The sequence below is a fragment of the Sphaerodactylus townsendi genome, linkage group LG04, assembly GCF_021028975.2.
Source record: "Sphaerodactylus townsendi isolate TG3544 linkage group LG04, MPM_Stown_v2.3, whole genome shotgun sequence".
In the NCBI taxonomy this organism is placed as follows: Eukaryota; Metazoa; Chordata; class Lepidosauria; order Squamata; family Sphaerodactylidae; genus Sphaerodactylus; species Sphaerodactylus townsendi.
Window position 1 is genome coordinate 154291979 of NC_059428.1, and position 27420 is coordinate 154319398.

At 46.3% G+C, this 27420-nt stretch overlaps 1 protein-coding gene across 2 annotated transcripts in view; it reads right to left on the minus strand.

Moving 5' to 3' along the window:
* The window catches only part of XYLT1 (xylosyltransferase 1), a 170880-nt gene that overhangs the window by 10973 nt on the left and 132487 nt on the right, over positions 1–27420 (minus strand). For both annotated transcript variants that reach the window (XM_048493210.1, XM_048493209.1), the window contains exons 7-11: positions 18819–19035; positions 16830–17006; positions 15530–15792; positions 10512–10707; positions 832–1165 (exon numbers count right to left, since the gene is read on the minus strand). In XM_048493210.1, the coding sequence (XP_048349167.1) occupies positions 832–1165; positions 10512–10707; positions 15530–15792; positions 16830–17006; positions 18819–19035 (1187 nt within the window). The remainder of the gene's footprint in view (positions 1–831; positions 1166–10511; positions 10708–15529; positions 15793–16829; positions 17007–18818; positions 19036–27420) is intronic.

Here is a 27420-nt window from a genome sequence, read left to right on the forward strand (position 1 = left end):
GCCGAAGCTTTGGGCTGAAGCTTTTCGGTTCTCTTTCCTCGACGAGGGCAAAATACAGTATGCTTTTCTTTGAATCTAGGTTTTCTCGGCATCCCCTGCAGTGTTCGCAAAATATAGCAACCCCCCCACCCAAAAAGATATCTTTCTGTCAGAATTCCATAGTGGGTATCTGGAACTGAAAATAAGTCCAACAAATACAAGAGATGGCAAAAGCCAAAGAAATGAAAATGGAGATACTTTATAATAAGGATTTTCTGCAGGGCCTCGGAGGGAGGGTCTGAACTGCGAAGTCTCGCGGAAGAAAAGACGAAAAGCCGCTTCTGAAAAGCCAAAGTTTGACATGGCAAATTTGCCTCCAATAGCCTACCAGCTTAAACCCTGGTTAATCCCCTTCCACTAGGGGACTCTGCAAAAAGAACGACGTTAACACGCTAACGCAAATTTCCTGTCTGTAGCCTCATTACCCAAAGGTAAAGAGTCCACACTAGCTGGGGAGAATTGACCGCAGGTAAGTGGCAAACTCTGGCTGCCTTCAAGAATTTTCAGGCAGAGTGCTTGATTTCCCCTTTCTTTATTTTAGCCTTTAATTCCTTTTATTTTATCCAGGCTAGGTAGGTATGGCAAGTGAGAGGGTTAGAGGTTGACGGGCTGATAGTCCGCCAGCGAACATCATGACCGAGTAGACATTTGAACCCAGATTTTCTCAGTGTGAGTCCAGTGCTCCAGTCGCTATACCACACCAGCTTTTTACAACGTTTCACTGTGCCTGCATTTTCAATACCATAACCTGATGTTTCCTCCGTGGTTAGCATTAGGAGCAAAGAGACGTACCTTGTCTGATGGGCTGCTTGTTGGAAAACGTCACCGGAGACACCAAGAATTTGGTTTCAGCGACGGGTACCCAGTGATGCAAGATTTTCACCGTCCAGACTCCAGCCCGGAGGGGCAAATTCAAAGGTGGCTTGTAGTGAGTAAACTCAGCGCTGGATTCTATGAGAATGTCATAGGTAGCGGCAATGACATTTACGGGGTCCACCCAGATGATGGTGACGGTGACGTTCGGACCTTTTCCCCACTTCTGCATGCCGATGGGTTCATCCATGGGCCCCATAAGTCCACCAAAGTTCCGAAATATCCTCTCTTTGGCATCCCATTCAGTTCCAATCTGAAAGAGGGGGGAAAGCGTTAAGAAGGATGCATTAGATAGTACAGGAGTGCAAGTAACATGAAACAAATTAATAAACGCTTTTGTAATAATTTGGCTTGGTGGCTGCAACCTCGAAACCTCAGCCGTTCATCTTTGCTTCGTTTTACGGCATCTGCCTTCCAGGTTTTCATCCTCTCAATGCCCGAGATGATTCACAAGTGAGAACACAACACCACGATAATATCATTACAGATAGTATCATTACAAATATCATTACAAAATCTCGTTACTACATCATTACAAATCAATTCATTCAAACCTCTAGTCCCAGAATCTGGTTCCTTCAAATGTCTTCCAGAACAAACCCATCTTCAGATTTTGCAAGAAGAAGAATTTGGATTTATACTCTGTCTTTCTCTCCTGTTAGGAGACTCTAACGTCTTTCCCTTCCTCTCCCCACAACAGACACCTTATGAGGTGGGTGGGACTGAGAGAGGGGGTGAGTGCAGACATACAGCGTTGTAAAGCGAGGGACTGGAAACGTTTTAGAAACGTTTTAGGTGATTTGTGTGGAAAGGGCCCCTGTTTTGACCCTGTCGCGATCTTTTAGCTGCGCTAGCTTTATGCCGGTTTTATTATGTATATTCTTTTCAAGGCTGTCTTGAAGTTTTGGGCGCAAGAAGGCAGGAGGACAAGAGGCAGGAAAGAGAGAAAGGCAGGAAAACAGCACTGCTTGAACAGTTTTACACAATTGTTCTCATCAGGAATAACGATACCTGCCATTCGCCCGGCAGCCCACAGAATTAGTCAAACGAAGCCTAAGTGTTAAAACGCAGATTCCCTAAATTACTCATAAGTAATCAATACCAACCGATGCTTGCTTTTAACAAAAAAGACAGAAAGTGTGTACTTTTCAGCTTGCAGACATTCATGAGAAAGGAGGGGTTTTGCTTTTTCGTTAAGGGAGAAAAGCCAGAATCCGCGTCCCACCACGAAATAATGCAGCCAACTTACCCGGAATGTGAGTTTCAGAACATGCAGGTTTTAAACAATGCATTTAAAGCGTTGTCCTTATTAAAAGACATGCCCTAGCTGCTTTTGGTATCTTTAATTACATTACAGCAGCTACTACAGAGAGAAAGACCATTGTTTTGAAATGTATTGCGGCAGTTAAAGCTGCTAAGGCAGAAAAAAAGAATTCCAGTAGATGCCGGGGTGGACGCAAAAGCACAATTCTGCATTCGGGCACTCACGGAACTAGGATCCCAGTCGGACCTGGGCTAAGAATGACTGGAGTTCCTCATGTGCAAACATCTGGGTCAGAGTCTGGGGTTGGAGAGAAGGGTGGAGCCAGAAGCCAGCAAACCCCGCTGGGCCTCATCCTTTTGAAAGGCAGTCCTGCCAATGACATGTGGTTCTCTGTGGCTAAGCAGCTCTCCTGAGGAGGAGTGGCCTTTGGATAGCTTGGCCCCACCCTCTAGGGCCGTGGCAGCGAACCTTTGGCACTCCAGATGTTATGGACTACAATTCCCATCAGCCCCTTCCAGCATGGCCAATTGGAATTGTAGTCCATAATTGTAGTCCATAACATCTGGAGTGCCAAAGGTTCGCCACCACTGCTCTAGGGGTTTCCAACTCTGTCTTGGGAAATACCAGCTGTAAAGGGTGGACGCTATTGCCTTGTACCCGACAGTTACCGTGAATGGTCATGACACTTTTCTTGACCCTTTATGCCAATGTCACAGCATGACTACTGTGATAGCTTCGCCCATTTGAGGATAGCCTTCAGAAGGACCCACCTCTGTAAATGGGGTCGGGCGGGGAAGCATTGTTTGTTGTGGCCCACACTTGATGGAATAGCTCTGCCTGCTGAGGGCACGAAAACTCCTGGGCTACTGCCATTCCCTTAATGTGCAAAACTGAACTTTTTAAAAAGGGGCGTTTGAATAAGGTTCGAATGATCTTTACAACTTTGTGCAGAGTTTTCACAAATAATTTTTTAACATCTGTGGACATTTTCAAGATGGCTTCTATGGTGCATGTTCAGAGGTGGGATCCAGCAGGTTCCCGAGAGTTGGTTACTAATTATTTGTGTGTGCTGAGAGCGGGTTACTAATTGGTGATTTTGCCACGTGATTTTTGCCTTAGTTACGCCCCTCCTCTCAGCAGTAGCGCACAGAACTTGAAGCAGTCTAGCAGGAGGTGCACCGGCGTGCGTGGCAGCCTGTGCCTGCGTGCATTCGTTTCCCGCCCAAGGACCGGCGCAGAGGCTGCGTCCTTGCCACAGCCCCGCCCAGGAATGCCCTGCCCCCGGATTGCCTGGCCACGCCCCCGTCGTGCCCCGCCCAGCGCCACTGGCGCTACACCACAGTTTGAATCCCACCACCATGGGAACCTGTTAATAAAATTTTTGGATCCCACCACTGTGCATGTTTATTATTGCACTTACAGTTGCGTTATTGTGTTATTGGCTTTCAAGTTTAATAATCAGCCTCGAGTCTCTTTGGGAAAGGCAGACATCGACAAACAAATTATCTTGTGGCCTCTGCTACAACTGCCTCCCCCCTTGCTAACAGGAACCACGCAACTGGAGACCTGGGTTTTTGTTTATCCTTGAAAAAAATAAGTTAGATGCCGTAAGTCTCTTGTTTGTTTCACAAAAAAGTCATGTCAACAAACCTCTGACTTCTCATATGGAAGCAAATATGTCCAGAGAAAACCGTTTTCATTTTTCTGTACGCTTTTTTTTTTTGGTACTGGAAAAATGAATGCTACCGTTTAAGAAATCCATAACCAGACAATGATGAATATCTGATTAAATCTGAAGTGCCAGGAAATCCCAAACTCGGGCATATGTGCTATATTCCGGTTCTTGCCTGACAGTGTTGATTAAGAAGGCTCTTGCTCAAACCCAAGGGCCAAAACTACGCCGAGTGCATCCAATTCCCCCTCCCATTCGAAGGCCAAAGACTGATCATTTCCCCACAGATGAGACAAATGCCATTCTGCATAGCTTTCCCCATCCTAAGTAGAGCTCATTATTTGTCATTTAAAAATCGCGTTTTACCATCCAACAATACGGAGGGACCACTTCTATTGACTTCAGCCGCTGATTTACAACCGACTACAAACGTTTAATAGATTTCACATTCTCTGAGCTAGTTTTCCTCACCCCTCATCTTGTATTTCAATCAGTCCGATTTGTATTTAATGGTGAAACGCTAAACTATGAGATAATGGGCATAAAGTAAGAATCTGAAATAAAAAATGGCAAACAACTGGAGAATGAAAATATTACATGAGCAACAGAATTCAACGGACCCCAGACAAACAGTCAGAATTCTTTGGAGATTTCTCTAAAGGGATTGGTGTATTTTGGCCCTCGCGCAAAAATCTGAAATCTATATTTATTATATTTGCATCGCGCTTTTTTCGAAAGAAAAACTCAACATGACCAGCTAACAAAAACGGTTAAAAAAGCAAGCTAAGGATGGACAATTTGGACCATAATGGACAATTTTAACAGAAAGGAAGAAACTATGAAAATGAACAGAACTTGGCTGCCAGTGTTGAAAAATACTAGAGTCAAGACAGTGTCTAACCAGCTCCACACAAACATAGGATGACTATAGACAAAGGAAACAAAGGCCAGGATACTTCTATTCAGATGCTCCCACCTATTGACCTGGTTGTCTTCTTTGTTACTCACAGACAATGTTTCTTCACCCACCCTGGACACTCCAACAGGTATATATATTCCACTTGCTTTCCCAACATCAGATCCTCTGAAGATGCCAGCCACAGATGCAGGCGAAACGTCAGGAGAGAATGCTGCTAGAACACAGCCATACAGCCTGGAAACCACACAGCACCCAAGTGATTCCGGCCGTGAAAGCCTTCGACAATACAATAATAATAATAGTTGGTTTTTATTCCCCGCTTTTGTCTATCATAAGGAGACTCCTTCCCGTATTTCAGTCACGCCTGATCTTGATTTAGTGGCTTACAATGGCCTACCCCCATCACACCCCACAGCCTTGCTAAGTAGTTGGGACTGAAAGAGTTCTGAGAGAACTATGACTAGCCCAAGGTCGCCCAGCAGGCTTCATGTGGAGGAGGGGGAATTTAACTCAGTTCTCCAGATTAGAGTCCGCTGCTCTTAACCGCTATAGCCAGTGATAGCGAACCTTTTCGAGACCGAGTGCCCAAATTGCAACCCAAAACCCACTTAGTTATCGCAAAGTGCCAACACGGCAATTTAACCTGAATACTGAGTTTTAGTTTAGTAAAAAACGGTTGGCTCCGAGGCGTGCGTTACTCGAGAGTAAGCTTGGTGGTAGTCGGTGGCTTTGCTTTGAAGCAACTGTGCAACTCTTCCAACAGGTGAATCACAACCCTAGGAGGGTTTACTCAGAAGCAAGCCCCATTGCCAGCAACCGAAGCAATTTCCAGGTAAAGTTGATCGCGGTTTCTTTAGTTCCTTTCTCGCGATGAAAAAAATCAGTGAGGTTTAACAGCACTTAACAGGGTTACCTATACTGCTTCCCCAAAACTAGGTCTTAGGTTTAATGCTAATAATCGAGCCCAGTGGTCCAGGCCAGCCTAGATGTGGAGGGGGGGGGGCTCTGTTTGCGAGTGCCCACAGAGAGGGCTCTGAGTGTCATCTCTGGCACCCGTGCCATAGGTTCGCCATCACTGCGCTATACCATGCTGGCTTGGTAGAATACAGAATAAATTCTGTACTAACGTGCCCCAGCTTCAACCTTTTTTGCAGAAAGAAAGAAAGACAGAAAGAAGGAAAGAAAGAAAGAAAGAAAGAAAGAAAGAAAGAAAGAAAGAAAGAAAGAAAGAAAGAAAGAAAGAAAGAAAGAAAGAAAGAAAGAAAGAAAATCACTAGTTTATAGAGAGTTCTTAATTGGTGCAGCAGTGAAAAGTGAACTGTGCGAAACCTGGAGGGTGAAGCCTTTGCACCGGAGAGAGTACTTCTAGAATATTCCTGAGGCTTTGGGTAGAGCCCTTTGGTATGACCTTGTGGAAGAGCACCCTAAGAACACCACTTACAGGTCAAAGCAACCTAGCTTTCTCCTCTTTAAACTGGAATTAAGGAGGGCCGGAATGCAGCATAGAGGAAACCTTTGGAACTACAAAACAAAGTGGAAGATCAATGTATTGTTGAAGGCTTTCATGGCCGGATTCAACTGGTTCTGGTGGGTTTTCCGGGCTGTGTGGCCGTGGTCCGGTGGATCTTGTTCCTAATGTTTCGCCTGCACCTGTGGCTGGCATCTTTTTGTGTGATGCCAGAGTGAAGTCTGTTTCACACTGTGACAATATATCCCACTAAACTTTTCCTTCTCACTTAGACACAGTGTGAAACAAACTTATCTCTGGGATCCACCTCTGAAGATGCCAGCCACAGATGCAGGCGAAACGTTAGGAACAAGATCCACCAGACCACGGCCACACAGTCCGGAAAACCCACCACAACCAACCAAGTGGAAGATCCCTCTTTGAGATATCCACGCACCCAACAGGCACCCCAGGAAGTGTCCTTCGATGCACACAATTTCAGACTCATACCCCATCCTCACTTTCCCTTCCTCCACCCATCCCTACACAACCCCAAACACATCAACACGATTTTCTCTCCCTCCCTCCACAACGCCTTCTTTGCCCCGACTGTCCTCTAATGTTTCTGATTCCAAGGCCTGCTTGGCTTCCCATTTAAAATTTGCCTAAGATAAATTATGCCTTGATTACTAGTTTGTGTCTCATTGCTCAACACAAACAGGAACATTAGGTCCACACGGTAGACGCTGATTGCTCGCCGCCCGAGCTCATTTTGTCCTGCGTGATGAATTGCGGCTGCTAACGAGGCCAGAAACAAACTTTTGTGTCACCGGTACAGTTTTAGCACGGAAGCCTCTGACAAGTGCAAGAAGATGCCCAGCTCTGCCAATCTCAGCCTGCTGAAATGGACAGGCCTAGGTTGGGAGACCTCTTGTCAGGCCTGCGCCATACTCGGCCTGGCAGTTCGCCCGTCCACACCAAGGTGACAGATGGCTCAGCCATGATCATTGCTCGAGGCTAAGGAGGCCTCCCCCTGCTTGCATATAACTAGTCAATAGAGCTTAAATGTTCACTCTTATCTGCCTTCCACCGAGGGAGTGAACTGTCTGTCCCAAACAACGCCTCTATTCCCACCGTCCTTTCAAATGCTGATATTATGGGAATGCGAGGGAGGGGGGATTTTGGGTTGAACCTTTCTGTAACTCCTAGGTATATACTGAGGCCAGAGAGCCAAACTTTAGTTTCGGTTATCTGAGCCTTTGGCTGACGTGGGTCCAATAAAGCTCTTGAAACCTTCTTGAGTCTCGTTTGATGACTGGAGTAACAGACCCTTACACCTCTGCCCAGGATTGCATAGTAAACCAAACCTATCTTTTCTCCCCTCTCGTTTGAGTGATATTAATAATAAAGTGATATGTACACGACTCTTACTGTATAGTGTAAGCTAGCAGTGGCGTAGGAGGTTAGCAAGCTGTGCAGTGGCGTAGGAGGTTAAGAGCTCGTGTATCTAATCTGGAGGAACCGGGTTTGATTCCCAGCTCTGCCGCCTGAGCTGTGGAGGCTTATCTGGGGAATTCAGATTAGCCTGTACACTCCCACACACGCCAGCTGGGTGACCTTGGGCTAGTCACAGCTTCCGGAGCTCTCTCAGCCCCACCCACCTCACAGGGTGTTTGTTGTGAGGGGGGAAGGGCAAGGAGATTGTAAGCCCCTTTGAGTCTCCTGCAGGAGAGAAAGGGGGGATATAAATCCAAACTCCTCCTCCTCCTCCTCCTCTTCTTCTTCTTCTAATGTATTTATAAACTTTTATATTTGTATTATTGGATGTTGGAAACCACTCTGAGCCTACTAGGGAAGGGCGGGGAAAAATCCAGTACATACACACACACACACACACGCACGCACGCACGCACGCACGCACACTCACACACACACACACAGGATGGAAGGCTCCTCTTAAAAAAGGTACTGTGGGTCAGGAGAGATGTTCAGATATTTCCTCCCCTCTGTGTTGTTTGCAGTTTCTGCAAGATGGTGGGGAAATAAAAGACAAAAAAACTGCCCGGAGATCCAAAGACAGATCTTCCTGGTAACATGCCGTTTGTCCGTGGCCCAGCCCGTCCAGTGTTTATCTGGCCCTAACAATAAAGAGAGTGGCTATACAGAGGCTCATCCCCAGACATGTGGGTGAATCCTAGAGGGTCCCTCTGACATGATAACATCACTACTGGATTGTCGGTGGGATTCTGGTCTGTGTCTCCGCCCACTTCTTTGTCCCTCTGGCATTGGAACAGGGGTACATGGCAGAGGATTTCCCGCTATGCCTGTAATCTTTGGATTTGGATTTATACCCCACCTTTCTCTCCTGCAAGGTGACTCAAGGTGGCTTACAAGCTCATTTCCCCTTCTTTCTCCACAACAGACACCTTGTGAGGTAGGTGGGGCTGAGAGAGTCCTGAAAGGACTGTGACTAGCTCAAGGCCACCCCGCAGGAATGCAGGAGCGCGGAAACACATCTGGTTCACCAGATAAGCCTCTGCCACTCAGGTGGAGGAGTGGGGAATCAAACCCGGTTCTCCAGATTAGAATCCACCTGCTCTTAACACCACGCTGGCTCTTTGTGGTTTTTCTGAGTCTGAACTGAGGTCCGTGGCAACGTGCGCACTGCCATTCGTCCCCAGCTGTTCATCCAACGTGCAGCAAGCACTAGAGAAGATGGGACGTAACTTCAATCTAACCTGCCCCCCTCCCCAACTGCACGGGAGGCCAGATCTTGATGTCAGGCTCGGGCCTGAAATGCAGACTTTTGCCGACGCATTTCTCATCCAAGCTTTTATAAGCGTTCCAAGGAAAGGGGGGGGGGGCTGAGAAACTTTTAAAAGTTGCCGCTCTCTGACTGCTTCTAAATTGCTATTAAAAGACCGGCTGTCAGTCAGATTTTTTTTTGCCATCCCTGTGCATTTGAGAATTTTAAAGTGCTGGAGTGGTTTGTTTCTCGTTATGAAAACAACTGCACGTTGGCAGGCGGCTGTTAAATTGCTGCAAAGGTTGATTCAAAACGACAAAGGAGCTGGCTTCTCAACATTCTCTCCAAGGCCGAGCTGTCTCAGCTAGGGTCTGTTCCAACAATACAGCGAGACTTGCCGACAGGGAGGGGGTCTTTTGCCATGTTCTCTCACCAGCTATATTTACAGGGGGGGGGGGGGGGTTTAGTTTAAATAATACACCTATCAATCAATATGGTGTTGGAAGAAAGGGACTTTATACTGTTTCCTGCCTCATCCTACAGAGGGTTTTTTTACTAGCGAGCTAGTGGCTAGATTGGGACTTAGGAATTTGTCACCTTTACTCTATCATGCTGACTCTATCCCTTTGATGTAGACTGATACTCTTAGGGACTTCCTCCCTTGCTTCCGCCTTCTCCTCCGAACCTCTCCATCTTACCTTCACCATGCCTAGGGAGAGGATGTGTCTCCTACGCATCCGCCTCCATCCAGCTAGATTAGATTAGATAGTGAACCTAACTCTCCACCTTTCTATCCAGAATGGAGTTCACTAATAAATAATCTTTTCATTAGATTAGAAACTACAAACGACTCTGACTTTCTTTTGTGTCTGAAGTTCTCTCTAGCAAGCTCAACCACGCGTGTGTGCTCAGTTAAGCTTCCCTGTGTTCAGCCTCTGTGCCGCTCTGCTACTTTTCAAGGGAAACACACGCACCAGGTGTGGTTCTCCCCAACATATGGAACCTTTATTGGCATAGAAGTTTAAACAAGGTTAATATATTTGTCTCTTCCCGCTCTGTTTTAGGAGCCTGGATTTATTTATTTAAGCGCTTCTCACTTTTTAAAAAAGCAGCCTGAGATGGTTTAAATATCGACGACAACCGAAACAACATCAGTTTTAGAACCATAAAAGAGCCCCAGCAATGCTATACGAATTAGGCAGTGACATTTTTAAATTCTTCTAGTGTTAGTATTTTTAAATTCTAGACATTTTTAGACATTTTTAAATTCTTCTAGTATTAGTATTTAGAAAGGGTGACATTTTTAAATTCTTCTAGTGTTAGTATTTCTCATCAAACAGGAATGATGTAGAATTTCTCACATCTGCTGTTTCGATTTGGACATCACTGTTTTTTTTGCTCCAACCTGATTAAATTCAGACGTGAACACGGAATCAAACCGGGCAGCTCTCATTTTTGGGTCGAGCGGCAGTCTGAGGTCTCACACAAGCTCACCATCTCAGCGAAGCTTCAGTAAGGAAACGAGGCCTTTGAAAAGCGAGAGAGACTCACCTCTGAGTACTGCAGCCTGCCGAAATCACTCGGGGGGCTGGCGACCTTAAAGACCTTCTTGGGCATCACCCATGTTTCTAAGGTTTCCAGTTTGCTGGCGCCTAAATTGGTAGCGTGGTGCTTCACGAGGAGGCCCTGAAAATGGTCAGCCAGGAAGTAGAGGTGGACTGAAACTGGGTGGCCCATTGGGTAGTACCTGGAAAACATGAACGTGCAGGAAGGAACAGATCAATAACAGCACAGATTAATGGTGTTTATGGCCAGCGTGGCACAGTGGTTAAGAGCAGGTGGATTCTAATCTGGTGAACCGGGTTTGATTCCCCACTCCTCCACTTGAGTGACGGAGGCTTATCTGGTGAACCAGATGAGTTTCTTCACTCCTACATTCCTGCTGGGTGACCTTGGGCTAGTCACAGTTCTCTCAGAACTCTCTCAGCCCTACCTGCCCCACAAGGTGTCTGTTGTGGGGAGAAGAAGGGATAGGAGCTTGTAAGCCACCTTACAGGAGAGAAAGGTGGGGTATAAATCCAAACTCTTCTTCTTCCTCCTCCTCTTCTTCATTTGAATGGGATTCTTCAGGCTGCCAAGCAACTGGTACCATCCTGGCCCTCTGGGGCACCTTGATCACAAAAGCCTGATCTGAGAAAAATAGGGCAGACGCCCTCCCAAGACAAAATGAGAGGGCTGTACAAAGAAGTTTATGACACCATCTTCTACTGATGCACTGGAAAGAACAGCTTGCTAAATTCAAGCCTTGCTTGCAATCTGACCTGCCACAAGTCTGTGTGAGTCTGCAAAGTGAGGATAATTCGGGCAGAACCAACAGAAGAAGAAGAAGAAGAAGAAGAAGAAGAAGAAGAAGAAGAAGAAGAAGAAGAAGAAGAAGAAGAAGAAGAAGAAGAAGACGAAGGAGAGGAGGAGGAGGAGGAGGAGGAGGGGGGGAGGAGGGGGAGGAGGAAGAGGAGGAGGAGTTTTAAAGACTCTACACCACTAATTAAATCTCCAATAGCCAATCAGAAACCATGATGGACAAAAGCCCTACCTTGACTCACTCTCTTCCTAAAAACACTTGGCGGGCACCAGAAAAAGGGGCAGTGGGAATCATGGCTCTGATGGGTACTATGTTGGGTGTGAGAAAGAAAAAGAACAGGATCTGAGGGTGTGTCTCACACATAGTTTGGACCAGTGGTGGGATTCAAATAATTTAACAACCAGTTCTGGTGGTGGGATTTAAATAATTTAACAACTGTTTGTTTGCAAAGCACCATTTTAACAACCGGTTCTGCCGACGTGGTGCGAACCTGCTGAATTCATCACTGGTTTGGACCTGAAGCCAGGACTTCCAGAAGGCACCAGCACTGTGCAATTCCCAGAGGTTGAGAAATAAACCCCAGACAAAATGCCAAGGGAGCAAGAGGCCCAGACAGCTGAGTAAAAACAGCCAATAAAAGTTAACAGCATGGCTTTTATCCACCTTCTCGGCACCCTCTGCAGCAAATATTGACAGCCTCCGCAAAAACGTTAAGGGAAAAAAGACTCCTGGCAGCGGTTAGTTTAAATATTTTTTTTTCAAATAACAAGCACCCGGAGATGGAAATAAATAAAACTATTTCAAAAGAAGCCTATGTCAAAACGAGCGGGAGCAGAAATGACCTGCAGGGGGTGCCTCTGACTTGCCGAAGCCTCTCCAGATACAGCCTCCAGACATCCTAGCTGGGTTCGGAAGGGGACGGCTGGCTGCAGGAAGCAGGCAACTTTGCCCCAAATGCGATGAGATGTACCCCCCCCCGCCCCACTTTGCGGCTGCTACGCTGCTAAGAAATGAATTATTGTATTGCTCGCTGATTTTGCAGGGCCCCTTCCATGCAACGAATGAAAGGGAAAGAGCTGGAAAGGAGGAGAGAAACAGAAGGTGAAATCGACCAAGGTTGAGGGCGTTATGATCACTTGCAGCCATTTATTAAAAGGAAAATCGCGCACTGCATACAGGAAGCATGCTTGCCTCGCTGGGGACAGACAAGGGGACTGAACCCAGCGATCTGGTGGCATCAGGAGGGCAGCTGTTCCTCTCACTGCTCCGGGAAAGATGACTCCTGGCTTGAAGGAGCTGCGTAGATGAACAGCCAGAGGGGTTGGGGGCTTCAATGAAGAGGGTCAACGTGGCCATACCCCCCCCCCCCCACACACACACTTAGGCAAGAAGGGAGGGGAGGGGAAATTCTGCCTCCTTTCCCCTCAACAGTCTTGTGGTCCTGGGAATCGACTTTCCCCGAGAATCCCCTTTCCCAGGGAATCAACTTTCCCAGGGTGAGAAGACAGCTGCCAGGAAGGGAACGGGAAGGTCTACGTCTGCCAGTGGACTGCATCAGATAGTAACTGCAGAGTCACTCCAGCCTGGGGGGAACTGGCTGTGGAGGGAAACTGGCCAGAGCTCGTACATCTTGATCCTTGCCCTCTTAAGAACATAAGAAAGAGCCTGCTGGATCAGACCAGAGTCCGTCAAGTCCAGCATTCTGCTACTCGCAGTGGCCCACCAGGTGCCTTTGGGAGCTCACCTGCAGGAGGTGAAAGCAACGGCCTTTTGCTGCTGCTGCTGCTCCCGAGCACCTGGTCTGCTAAGGCTTTTGCAATCTCAGATCAAGAAGGATCAAGATTGGGAGCCATAGATCAACCTCTCCTCTATCAATTTGTCCAATTGATAGTTTCCAGTTTCCAGTTTCCGCCTGCTGAGAGGATGCTCCTGGCGGAGCTCTCCCACCTTCCAAGATAAATTTTACTTTTTTTCACCCTTTTAGTCCTTATCTTTTAGTATTTTCTTAATCTCGGTGTGTTTATGCTACTCAAGGGCAGAGCCCTTTGATGTTTGTGTATGAGGAGTGGAGCTGAGCGTCCCCCAGCCGCCTCTTTTACCGCTCATTTAGAATGACAGTGCATAATGAGGCTTCAACTGAAAACGAAATTGCCCCCTGAAGTCTGATTTGTAGGCAATTGTGATACCGTAATGTCCCTCGTTTAAAGTTGTTTTAAACGTTTTAAATGTTGTTTTGAATACCTTAGCTGTTTTAATCATCTATATTTAAAGAGATTTTAACAGGTTTAATTAGGACTCTATCAGGTATTTTAAAAGGTTTTTCATAAATCTTAATTCCCTTTCCTTCCTTCCTTCCTTCCTTCCTTCCTTCCTTCCTTCCTTCCTTCCTTCCTTCCTTCCTTCCTTCCTTCCTTCCTTCCTTCCTTCCTTCCTTCCTTCCTTCCTTCCTTCCTTCCTTCCTTCCTTCCTTCCTTCCTTCGATTTGATAAACCGCCCTACCCCTGAAGGGCTCAGGGTGGTGTGCAGCAAAACAACAACAAACACAATAAAAACAAATTGAATAATTCCAGTTAAAAATTATACAAAACCTTAAAACTATAGCAGCAGTAACCTTCAATAAATAGTTAATAGCAAGAGACGTCTGGCATCACACCCCAGTGATCAAACCCTGGGAGGGGGCTGGCAGATGGTCAAATACACAGCCAGTGCACAGGGCAATGAGAGGGGCGGGCTCAGTGCCCCCCCCCCAAAAGCTCGGTGGAGCAGCACAGTTTTGCAGGCCCTTCGGAACTCTCCAAGATCCCGCAGGGCCCTAACTACTGGAGGAAGAGCATTCCACCAGGGAGGGGCCAGGGCAGTAAATGCCCTGGCCCGCGTAGAGGCCAGCCACATCATAGAGGGACAGGGGCCACCAGCAAATTCGCCCCCGCTGAGTGAAGGACGCGACTCAGGACGTGTGAGATGAGACGGTCCTGTAGGTATGAGGGCCCCAGGCCGTAAAGGGCCTTAAGGGTCAAAGCCAACACCTGAAGAGTCAGTCTTAATAGCTCCTGTTTTAACCTCTGTTGCAGCCCCTGCGTTATGAAAGCCAGAAAGCGTAACCGTTCAAATTCCAACTCAGCTTTAAGTCAAAAATCATGCCAAAAAACCAGAATTGACTTCTACACCAGCAGTCAACACTCAGTCCCTTCCGCAGATGGGTTTCAACTTACCAACAGATTTTCTGTTCTGGACTGTTCTTTAGCTCCCCACTCTGGGATTAGAAGTGAGCCTGCCTCCTCCTCTCAGCCCAATGAAGGCATATGCCCAACTGTGGAGGGGGTTACAGAGCCCAGCAACCTTGCTGCGTACAGTGGAAATGATCCTGTCCCTCTCAGTACTAATGGCTTAATTGAGCTCTTAGCAAAGCAGGCCTTTCTAACGTCCTCCATCAATCTGTCCAAGCCCTTTTTAAAGGTATCCAGGTGAGTGGCCATCACTCTTATCCTTTTAGTGTGAGTAAACTGCCGCCAAGTCGCAGCCGGCTTATGGCAACCCAGTAGGGTTTTCATGACAGGCTGACAGCCGTCGTTTCCCATTGTCTACTTCTGCATAATGACCCTGGTATTCCTTGACGGTCTCCCATCCAAGTCCTAACCAGGCGGAACCCTGCTTTGCTTCTGAAATCTGACGAGATCACGCTAGCCTGAGCCACCTAGGAGAGCCAGCGTGGCGTAGTGGTTAAGAGCAGGTGCATTCTAATCTGGAGAACCGGATTTAATTCCCTGCTCTGCCACTCGAGCTGTGGAGGCTTATCTGGGGAACCAGATTAACTTGTGCACTCCCAACACAGGCCAGCTGGGCGACCTTGGGCGAGTCACAGCTCTTCGGAGCTCTCTCAGCCCCACCTGCCTCACAGGGTGTTTGTTGTAGGGAAGGGAAAGAAGACTGTAAGCCCCTTTGAGCCTCTTTACAGGAGAGAAAGGGGGGGATATACATCCAAACTCTTCTTCTTCTAGGTCAGATTCCTATCGTTTTTATCCTCCCTTGTTTATTGTCCGTTTGGTCTGTTTGAATTTGGAAATCTCCAGGTCAACCTCCCCTCTGCTATCTACATGAATTTGGCAGCCAAGGGACCAACCATGCCCAGTCTGACCTTCGGTGTTCCCTCTTTTCTTGTATTTTGACCTGTGTCCACAGTTGAAGGGAAAGGTGTTTCTGAACCTACCGGCAGCTGTTGTCTCTGTCGGCGTGGAAAGAGGCCTCCGCTCTCCGCAGACCCAAGCGGGAAAATGAATGGTACATGGTCAGCGCGATGTCGCTGATGCTGTGGATGCCGTCTGGTTCGTCGTACACGTTCTCCCAGTATGACCGAAGGCCCGGTGTGCCGGACGGATAGTTGCCATATAAATAATAGTCCAGTTGGCCGATAATTTCTTGATTCACCACAGCTTCAAATTTGCGTGCGAAGAAGGTCGGCCTGGTGGTTTGCTGGGTTGATCAGGAAAAGGGGTTTAATTTGTATTAAAACTAAACGGCTTCTGAGCTCGGTACCTATTTTCGAATGCCAAGCTGTCATCCTAAATAACAAGATAATGACAGGAGCTATATTCCCCTCCAACGAAAACTGCACAATGGTTACCCAAAGGAGCGCTAACAAGCGACACAACCGTTTCAAGCAGCATCATTAGCTTTGCCGTTGCGTTTCTGAAAAGATTTACCTCAGCGCTTCACTTAGCTGTCTACCAAACAGAGACTGCAGGATTGGAATTACAGCTTGTGTGTTTTATTTTCCACACAACGTTGCGATAAACATCCCCCCGAAACCCCACCGCTCACCCCCTCCCCTGGATTTTGATTTCATTTAAATGAGAGGGAAAATTGCCTGGCCATTTTAGCGGAGTAGGCTGACATAAGTTAGATTCTGTGCACGCGTGAAGAGGCATAGTTGCCTGCCAAGAGGTGTGAGTCTTTAGGGCTCTGTCTTGTGAGCAGTATAGAAGAGGGTAAGAAAGCAGAGATGGGACGTCCCAATATGGTTCCCCCTGCTGAATAAATTGCTAAAGGTCTCAGAGAAAGACAGGGTGGTGTAGTGTTTGGACCAGTGGTTCTCAACCTGTGGGTTGGGACCCCTTTGGGGGTCGAACGACCCTTTCCCAGGGGTCGCCTAATACTCTCTGCATCAGTGTTCTCCATCTGTAAAATGGATAAATGTTAGGGTTGGGGGTCACCACAACATGAGGAACTGTATTAAAGGGTTGTGGCATTAGGAAGGTTGAGAACCACTGGTTTAGACTGAGACCAGAAAGCCTTAGATTCAAATCCCCACTTGGCCCACAAGGTGACCCTCTCTTGGCCTAACCTGCTTTAAAGCGTCACTGTTAGGATTAAACTCTTTGGAGGACGGGCAAAATAAAACTCTAACAGACAGCTGCAACTTGACTGTAGGTCACTGAAGCTCCTACATATCAGGCTTTGCAAGCCCACCGGTCGTACACAGCCGGCACCTGGATCAGGTGATTGCTCACCTGGAAGCGGTGGAAATCCGCAGGCTTGAAGTCATTGGGAGAACAGCCGCACCAGTCGACGATGTTCTTGTACTGGCATTTGCAGCCCAGCTTACGGTTCCAGTTGGTGATACGCAGATTGTTGTCCACCATGGAGTTGCAGTGAGGGCTGTTTTCCAGGACGGTGTGGAAGAAGGACTTCGCAAAGGGGAAACAACAACAACAACAACGTTTGGGTCCGTCAGATTCTCCTGGGGTGCCCAGCCACTCTTGTTGTCTGTAGTGCTGCATAAGGCCCCTTCCGCACAGGCAGAATAAGGCACTTTCAATCCACTTTCAATCGCATTTTGCGGCTGGATTTGACTGTGCGGAATAGCAAAGTCCACTTGCAAACAATTGTGACAGTGGATTGAGAGTGCCTTGTTCCGCATGTGCGGAAGGGGCCAAAGTGTTTACATTCTGCTTGGGATCAGAGAAAGCAGAAGGCTCTGGCAGCAACCCGCCCTTCTCTCAGCCCGGCATGAGGGAAGTGATGTGTGACCACTTGCCAAATGGTGATCTAACCTTCCAGCAGGTTTGTGGGTAGCAGCCTCATGTCATTGGCTGCTTTGGAGACAGGTGAATACAAGAAGCTGCGGTCTACTGCATGGTTCCCCAGTGTGGTGGCTGCCAAGAGTTTTTAGGAAGTGGGTGGGACCAAGCAGAGCTTCAGCCCGGCAAAGCTTCTGATTGGCTACTGGAGATTCGATTGACTCTGCAGATTTTTTAAATTGCGGCCTTGGCAGTAGCTGCTGCCCCACACGAGCACAAAAAGGCCAATACCGACAGTGTATCTTTTAATTTCTCAATGAAATCTGTACAGTCTCATATGTGAGGCTGTGCAAGAACGAAAGGCCTGGGAAGATAACCAATATTATCAGCATAAGCCGGCCCACCTAAAACACCAGCGTTTCCCTTGAAGCAGAAATGCGCCGTGAGCTAAAAACGACCTTGTGCCGAAACATGCAAGACACCCTCAGGTGGCGGAAGGGCACGCTGTCCCCTGTGATTACTGCCAAAATATTGAAGTCTCCGGCTGCTGATCTGAGGAATCTCCCATCAGGCTTTCCTAATTATATCCCCGTATCACTATAATTTCAGCTCTTATATAAATCATATGTACCGATGCATGGTTAAGAGGTCACAAGAAAGCGAACTTTAAAAAAAAGAAAACTGACACAAAGGAAATCTTGCAGGGGCAAATGTGAAGCCCGATCAAACTGAGCTGCGGGGAGACAAAAAAATAACGTGAGTTTAAAGAGCAGTGACTGCTCTGGTAAAACCCACCACTGGGTGCTCTATAAATAAATGGCACAGCATTTAGTATGGCTGACCCACTCAGACAATCCCCCTGCTCTTTTTAAATGTTAAATGACAGCTCAGTGAATATGGATTTTATGCTTGAATTGCCTGGTTAAGCCCATCAAGGCAGACATTGTACTTCAGGCTAGGGGAGGTGGTGGTGTATGGTGGGTGGGGGGGGGGATCTACTCAATTACCCACCGCCCCGAGTTCTTTTGTGCGGGCGCAGGCTCTCTGGAGAGAACGCACAGGGGGGAAAAGTTCTCCCAGGTGAAGGGGACACCTTGCATTTTTTTTTGTCCTTTAGGAGAAATAGGATTAAAAAGAGGACTTTTATGGTTGGGCATCATGACCGAACGTTTCACAGCCTGCGTCCAGGAAGATGGCTGTCGCCTGTGTACTTTGCTCTCAGCAACCGCCACTCAGAGCAAGACTTCCTATGGAAAACGTGGTCTGTGGCGGGTGAGAGGTGCGGAGAGAAGCGGCCGCCCTTGGGTGGCAGAGTTTCTGCTTTGTAATTGGGAGGTCCCGTGGTTCAATCTCTGGCATTTCTGATTCAAGACCTCAAGGAACCGGCGCTGCACGAAACTTTTCTCCCACCAAGATGCTGGGAAGCTGCTGCCCATCAGCAAAGGCAGCGATCAGCTAGGGCAGCAGAGAAAGGCTCACCTCCGCTGGAAGCAACGTGTACGAATAGAACCTCTTCATCTTCGTCACTAGGTCGTCGCTAGAAAACGTGACATACTCCACAAACTTCCTGTTCAGGAGGAACCAGTCCGAACCCCCGTCGACCGTGATCCCTTCAGGAATTTTCCGGTCTCCCAGACGCCACATATGCATGTCGCATTCCAGGAACAGCCGATCCAAACCTTGTTTTCTAATAAACCTGGAAAGAAAGCAAACGAAAACTGGGACTTATATTTTAAAAGAACGGAAGGCAGCTACTGCTAAATATAAGCGTGTGTGTGTTCACTAGACAATAGTATGCAAAACGTTTTTTTCCAAAAAGCACGTTATTTTCCTTCTGTCAAATTCAGGGGGGGGGGGGGGAAAAAGGAGGGGTAAAGGGTTTGGACTAAACTCAGCCCCATCAAAGCACGGCATGGCCAAAGAATGCTCTGAGCTTAACCTTTTTCGTGCAGCTCCCAGACGCTGCGGAACTTTGGCGTTTCGGCTACGAGCAGCTTTATCCCCCGATGAGAATTTCTTTTTAAGAAAACAATGAAGGAACCCGAGAAAGACAACCGTGCTGGGATAGGGATGTGATTATGAGGAAAGGTGGCTAGCCCGGCAAAGTTGAGGGCCTATTTATAACCGCCGAGAGGACCAAAAAGCTGTCAAGAAGCCGACTTTCTTTTCCTTTTCAATTTCCACAGATGAGCTTCTAATTTCATTTTCCATTATAAGGGATAATGGAAACGTCTTACAATTTTAATGCGGCGTTCTGGAATCTCCAATTACAATATTTATACAGTTCCCTGCAAATTAAATACTAAGGCGCACAAAAGTTCCATCATTCATTTCCACAATTCAGAAGACTCGAAAAAAACAAGTTTGCTTAAAAAAAACCATACACACACATAAGAAGTAATCACTTTATGGAAATCATTTTATGGACATTATCGGGGATGCCTTTTCAACCAGCAAGGCCTCTGTGTGCTTTAATTTCTCAAAACTAGAGGAAGAAAGATGCCAGGTTTGGTTAAATGGAGGCCACAATTTCACTTAGACACTGATCAGTACCAGACAGAGACAAGAGATTCTCTGTTTTCTCTTATTCCAGCGGGGATGGGTTAAGTCACTGACAAGGGTGTGTGTGTGTGTGTGTGTGTGTGTGTGTGTGTGTGTGTGTGTGTGTGTGTGTGTGTGTGTGTGTGTGTGTGTGTGAGTGAGAGAGAGAGAGAGAGAGAGAGAGAGAGAGAGAGAGAGAGAGAGAGAGATTGGGAAGATTTGGGACTGTCTGCCAGGGTGATGGTAGAGAAGATAAATTTATAATGGATACATCAATCCAACTCTTTTGTTTTGCTCCAGTGAATGACAGAACTCAGGCATCAAATGAAGCGACTCAGGTAGAACTGCAGTACAGAGAGGTGAATTTATCCTCCAAAGAAGGAAGGGAATTGTCAATGGCAGGGACATGTCCAGGAGAAGGAAGAAGAAGAAGAGCTTGGATTTATATCCCCCTTTCTCTTCTGTAAGGAGACTAAAAGGGGCTTACAAACTCCTTTCCCTTCCCCTGTGAGGTAGGTGGGGCTGAGAGAACTGTGACTAACCCAAGGTCACCCAGCTGGCATGTGTCGGAGTGCACACATTAATCTGGTCCCCTGGATAAGCCTCCACAGCTCAAGTGGCAGAGCGGGGGATCAAACCCGGTTCTCCAGATTAGAGTGCACCTGCTCTTAACCACTACACCACGCTGGCTCAGAAAAGGGGAGTGCGAACAAAGCTTTCGGGAAAGCCATCGGCTGCTAGACACAGAAGGAGCAAAGCTGTGTTCTGCAGCAGAAATTGGAAACACAGCTGAGAAGAGTCAGTGCCCAAGCCAACATGTGGGGCTTCCCACCATTGGAGAGAGCAATTGAGGGGCGCAATCTTGGCATGCAAGCTCAGTAGATACTCTTAGTAATAGTGAGGGTCTAAAAGCTGAGTTTCGTGTATCCATATTGCCAATCTTAACCAAATTCCCTGCCGTTTCCTATCAAAACATATTGGACACAATGAATTTGATAAATTTCATGAAAGGCACAAAGGACTTCATAGCCATATTGTTTGGGCGTGTTATGACTGCCACCATGGTGAGGTGATTAAAAGCGCTGGACTCTAATCTGAAGAACCTGCGTAGCTCTCCAAAGGACTGTGTAGCTTCACGGCAGAATAGGAGTTTGAACGAGTTCTAATTCACTACTCCATCACAGACTTACATCCTGGGTCATAGCCATTTACAAACCTGACTATTTACCTAAATGAGACCGTCCTTCTTAACTTGCTGATCTGTGCAGAACGCAACAATGGAAAATTACTTATTGTATAATTAATTTATCTTGTGGAGGGGGGGAGAGGGGGCCGGGGAGAAAGGGAACCAGAATGGCCACGGCTGCAAATCAGCCATGAAAAGTGAAGGCGAAGGAAGGAAGGAAGGAAGGAAGGAAGGAAGGAAGGAAGGAAGGAAGGAAGGAAGGAAGGAAGGAAGGAAGGAAGGAAGGAAGGAAGGAAGGAAGGAAGGAAGGAGGTGATAACTTTTCCGAAGTCAATAGAGTGCGACCAAATATTCTGGGGACTGTTCTGTTCAAAGGAAGGAATATTACTTACTGCCAATTACAAAAGAAAAAAAAAGTCAAATTAAAAAGAAAATCTGAACTCTAATTAGTGCTCCACTAAATGAAAGAAGGGGAGAAGGGAAATTTCAATCTTCAATAACCACTGGAGGTTAAGTACTAATCTTCTAATAACAGCCAGCATGGCAAAGCGACCAGAGTATCATGGCTTGGATCCGGGAGGCCTAGGTTCGAATCCCCTCTCTGCTGTGGAAGCTTGGGCCAGTCACCCATCTGCATCCTAGCCTACCTTACAAGGTCGTGATGTGGATAAAAATGGAAGAGAAGAGAACAATGTCAGCTGTTTTGGGTCCTCACCGGGGAGAAAAGTGGGGTCTAGCCAAATTTATCAATACAATAAACTGGTTACATTGTTTAATGGTGAAGCCTGAAATGCCTTTTCAAACTAGAAAGGGTTGCCAGAGCTTTTCACCCCCTCCTTTCAAAACAGCAATTAACAACTAACAGATTTGTTGGGAGTATTTACTAACAAACCATTTGTCATTTTCATTCTAACATATGGCTCAAACTGTTGATGGATTTTCTCACAGAGGGAAGAGCTTGTCTCGGCGCCCTCCCGAAAGATGCGCAGGCTTTAGATTGGTTCCAAGACTTTAGCTGGGTTTGGGGGGAGGATTTATTATGCAATGTAAAGGTTATTGATGAATTTCTTCAAAGTTGCAAACATAATTAACGTGGGGAAATAAGAAAATCTGTATATGAACTTCAAAGAGCCCCCTTTACTACCATAAAGCACCAACAGAGATTAGAACGCCTTGAATGGAATTGATCTCTCCATACCTTTTGGATTGCTGTTTCTAATAAGAGTCCAGCATAATTACATCTGTAATTTTCCAGATGTAAACACAGTGATTTCCCTTTCTGCACAAGCACAGGTCTGTTCAGTATTTCAAGATGCGCTGGATTTTGCATCTGTTTAGTACTCTGGGGTATTCAGGGGTATGCAAACCTGTATTTTAAAATTTTATTTCTTTGTGTCGGGTAAAGGGGATCATTTATGTTTCCATTTGTTTTTGTTTTTTTAACAATTTCCTCTGTTTCTTTTTGGCATGTCATTTTGACATAAAAATGCTATTTAAATACCACTGTTTATGCACAGCTTTAGTGGCAACATTTCATTTGGATTCTTGACAATATGGTTGGCAAAAAGGTTAACCAAAGGAAAACAGCATCACAGAACACATTAAACAGGGAAGAAATATGAAGACAAAGACAAATATAATGTTTTAAGTAGTGGCGTAGGAGGTTAAGAGCTCATGTATCTAATCTGGAAGAACCGGGTTTGATTTTCCGCTCTGCCGCCTGAGCTGTGGAGGCTTATCTGGGGAATTCAGATTAGCCTGTGCACTCCCACACACGCCAGCTGGGTGACCTTGGGCTAGTCACAGCTTCTCGGAGCTCTCTCAGCCCCACCCACCTCACAGGGTGTTTGTTGTGAGGGGGGGAAGGGCAAAAAAGATAAATGGCTTGCTTGGAAGGTCTCCTGCAGGAGAGAAAGGGGGATATATAATCCAAACCCCTCTTCTTCTTCTTCTCTCTTCTCTCTTCTTCTTCTTCTTCTTCTCTCCTTCCTTCTCTCCTTCTCTCTCTCTCTTCTTCTTCTTCTTCTTCTTCTTCTTCTTCTTCTTCTTCTTCTTCTTCTTCTTCTTCTTCTTCTTCTTCTTCTTCTTCTTCTTCTTCTTCAAACTCTTAAAATCCCTTTTCTGGTAAAAAAAATGTTATACATGTCCCATTACTCATCTCAACAATGTTCAACAAAGCATGGTTGGCAGATTTCTTTGTTTGACAGATTTCCTAGCAGCCTCTTTTCCTGCTGCTGATGGTATTTGCGGGGACGCAGCAACACTAATATCATGATGTAACTTCTGGCACAAAAGCTGGAAGTGATGTCATCGCACTGAGGTGATGGTCTAGGATTCCACCAGAACTCAGGCAGGGGAATCCTAGAACGCCATCCTGAAAAGATGACATCACTTCTGGGACGGCGTTCAAAGTCACATCGTGGCATCAGAGAGATGCCCATCACCTGTCCCCGCCTCATAAAAGCTCCTGCTCGTTGCTACAGCTGGACCAGCAGCCCTGATCAACAAATCTTGTGGCACCTTAAAGACATTTCTGTTCTAGCATAACTGTCAGAGTCACTATTCGTATATTAAGTTAAACAGCAGGATCAAAGAATCACGGGATCTTAGAGTTGAAAGGGGTTATAACTTATAACGGCCATCTAGTCCACATGTGGAGAGGGTGCACCTAAAATCCAGATTGGGTGCGCATGTGACTTGGAATTAAGCACGTAGCACAAAACTCTCAACGCTAACATGGTCAACAGGCCACAAGGACTTGATGACGCAAGTACAAACTGTTGATGTATGTAGAGAAGGTGTCAAAGGCCACAGTTTTGTCCAACTTCCTCTCAGGGGGAACTCAGTTGTATAACTCCTTGGCGGCATTTCTGAAGCAGATGGAAACCTTCCATTTTCAGAAAATCTTTCGCTATTCCCCTGGGCTCTGCTTATCGTAGCCAAAAATGGCAGCTTTACTGTTGCACGTAGTGGTTTTAGTCTCTGGAATGGAAGGCAATTTTTAAACGCTGATTATTAGGGTGGTTTTTATTCTGCAGACAATATGTGCTGTAAACCACTCTGAATTTGCAAGGGGAAAGAAAAGCAGGGTAACAATATTTTCAGAAAATGCCAACAGCTGACAATAATTGCTTTCAAATACATAGAGAGAATAAAAGCATCCATCACTCACAACACAGGCCGAGATGTAATTAATTGTTTATGTTATTTGGAAGGTGCAATCTCCACAAAAAGAACACGAACTATTATTTATACTCCTCGGGAGCCAGGCCAACTGCAGCATTAGCACCCTTTATTATTAAATTAATAACCAGATTAGCGTATTTAATTCATCTGAATCGCTCTGTTCCCAGCTGAGCGTAGCCTCTTAAACCCAGCGTTGAGCACAAGGGTCATAATCCGTTCTCTTGTTTTTATTTACTCACTAGCGGGACGATGAGTAGGTGACAAGGGAAACGAACAGAAGGACTGACTCTAACCTCCAGAACTGGGGAAACAAACCCAGTTCACCAGATAAGAGTCCGCCGCTCATGTGGAGGAGGGGGGACTCGAACCCAACTCTCCAGAGCAGAGTCCGCCTACTCTTCACCGTGCTGGCTCTCACAGTTCAAATGCATAAAAATCTGCTCTCTAAACAGTTTTCTGTGTCGATGCACTTTAGCACATTTATTGCAGTGGATAATGGCTGATTTCAGACAGAATGTTAAACCAGGGCTAAAGAATATGCTTTAACTATGTATGGCAGTGATGGCGAACCTTTTTGAGACCGAGTGCCCAAATTGCAACCCAAAACCCATTTATTAATCTCAAAGTGCCGGCAATTTAACCTGAAAACTGAGGTTTAAGTTTAGAAAAAACAGTTGGCTCCGAGGTGTGCGTTACTCGGGAGTAAGCTTGGTGGTAGTCGGTGGCTTTGCTTTGAAGCACCCATGAAACTCTTCCAACGGGTGAATCACGACCCTAGGAGGGTTTACTCAGAAGCAAGCCCCATTGCCAGCAACTGAGCTTACTCCCAGGTAAAGGATCGCGCTTTAGTTCTTCGCATGAAAATCAGTGGGGTTTAACAGTGCTTAACAGGGTTACCTACACTGCTTCACCAAAATTAGGTCTAAGGTTTAATGCTAATAATCGAGCTCAGCGGCCCAGGCCAGCCTAGATGTGTGTGTGTGTGTGTGTGTGTGTGTGAAATTCTGTTTGTGCGTGCCCACAGAGAGGGCTCTGAGTGCCACCTTTGGCACCTGTGCCATAGGTTCGCCACCACTGATGTATGGGGGTAGTTGTATGAGTAGGATCTGGGAGCTCCAGTTAGGATCCCAACTCAGCCATGGAAACTTGCTGGGTGACTTCGGTCACTCTCTCTCAGCCTAACCTACCTCACAAGGTTGCTGTTGTGAGAATAAAACAGAAGTTAGGATAATGATGTGGTAACCTGCTCTGGGTCCTGATTTAAGAGAAAAGCAGGAATCATCAATATATAAATATACTGCAAGCCAATCTACGTAAATATATTGCAAACAAGAAAGCGCGGTTTGCAAAATGAGGTTGCAAACCGTGGTTTGTGTAGAGAAATAAAAGCTTGGAAAACTCCCAGAAAACTTCAGAATAATGAGTTTCTTTCTCAGAAGTGTTTTTTTAAATGATATTTTTAAAGACAAGACACTACTTAAGTAGAACGCGTAGGCACCATTTACGTCACGACATAATGATCATTCCTGTGCGCACTACAGAGGTAAACAATAAATACATTTCTGAAACTACTGCACAAATGTGTCTGAATTTCATTCTTAGTTAATATACTGTATTGTGTATGATTATTCCACTCTGTTGAAAAGGTCAGTATTTTCACTGTAATAAAATACAGCTTGTCACTGAAATGGGCTCCCAGTCCTATTTTACCTGCATGAGATGGTGGTACCCAAACAATAGTATACTTTGCTTGATACATAATTTTGTTTTCTATTTTCACCTTTTCACCTTCTACACATTAGATCTCTACATCTCTCTCTCTCATTGGATATATTTGCAATATTGCTTGTAGAAAATAAAGGCACTTAATTTTGCACTTCACGTGTTAAGTCATAAATTAAATATTTTATGTTGTTAAAGCAGTAAAATAAGTTTAGGATTCTTTTTAGGATTTTACTAAAACTTAACAAATTTAGTAAACTTAGTAAAATAAGTTTAAAAATCAAGCACTGCATATATTTCAGGTTTTCCTGGTATTTTCACACTCTTCTTTCACCGTGGCTTCAAAATTTGTGGAATTTTTACACAGGCGTGTGCGAACCACAGTTTGGTACAAAATCTCGACTGATAGGCCACAGGGTAGGTATTATGACCATTTATCCATCTCCAGAGGCTGCTGTGCCATGGAAATGGAACGGACATGAAACTGAAATAGACCCAGAGGTGGGATCCAGCAGGTTCTCACAGGTTCCCGAGAGTAGGCTACTAATTATTTGTGTGTGCCGAGAGGGGGTTACTAATTGGTGATTTTACCATCGCGATTTTTTTGCCTTAGTTACACCCCTTCTCTCAGCAGTAGCCCAGCGCAGAACTTGAAGCAGTGCTCCAGGGAGGAGGTGCACCGGCGCAGTCGTGGCAACCCTGGCGCTCAAGGCAGGTGCATTCGTTTCCCGTCCAAGGACCGGCGCAGTGGCTGCGTCCTTGCCACAGCCCCGCCCAGGAATGCCCCGCCCCCGGATTGCCCGACCACGCCCGCCGTCGTGCCCCGCCCAGCCCCATTGGCGCTACGCCACAGTTTGAATCCCACCACCATGGGAACCTGTTACTAAAATTTTTGGATCCCACCACTGAATAGACCTCAAGAGGAGAACAGCTCTAAACCACAGCTTGCTTGTGGATCAGGTCAGACTTCAGGGTTCTGAGCCATGGCTAATTTAAAAACACATGCTCCCTGCTGGTGTAGGACAGGAGAAATTTAAGGTCTGGAATCCATGCCCTACGAAGTTTGTTTGGGGATGTTTAGTCTGGAGAGGCAAAGGTGAATGGGGGGACATGATAGCCATGTTCAAATATTTGAAGGATTGCCATGTCTAAGAGGGAGAAAGCATGTTTTCTGCTACCTCAGAGACTAGGACATGGAGTAATGGATTCAAGGTGCAGGAAAAGAGATCCCACCTAAACATTAGGAAGAACTTTCTGACGGTCAGGGCTGTTCGACCATGGAATTCGCTGCCTCAGAGAGTGGGGGAGTCTCCTTCTTTGGAGGCTTTCAAACAGAGGCTGGATGAACGTATGTCGGGAGCACTTTGACTGTGTGTTCCTGCATGGCAGGGGGTTGGACTTGATGGTCTCGATGGTTCTTGCGGTCTCTTCCAACTCTACGATTCT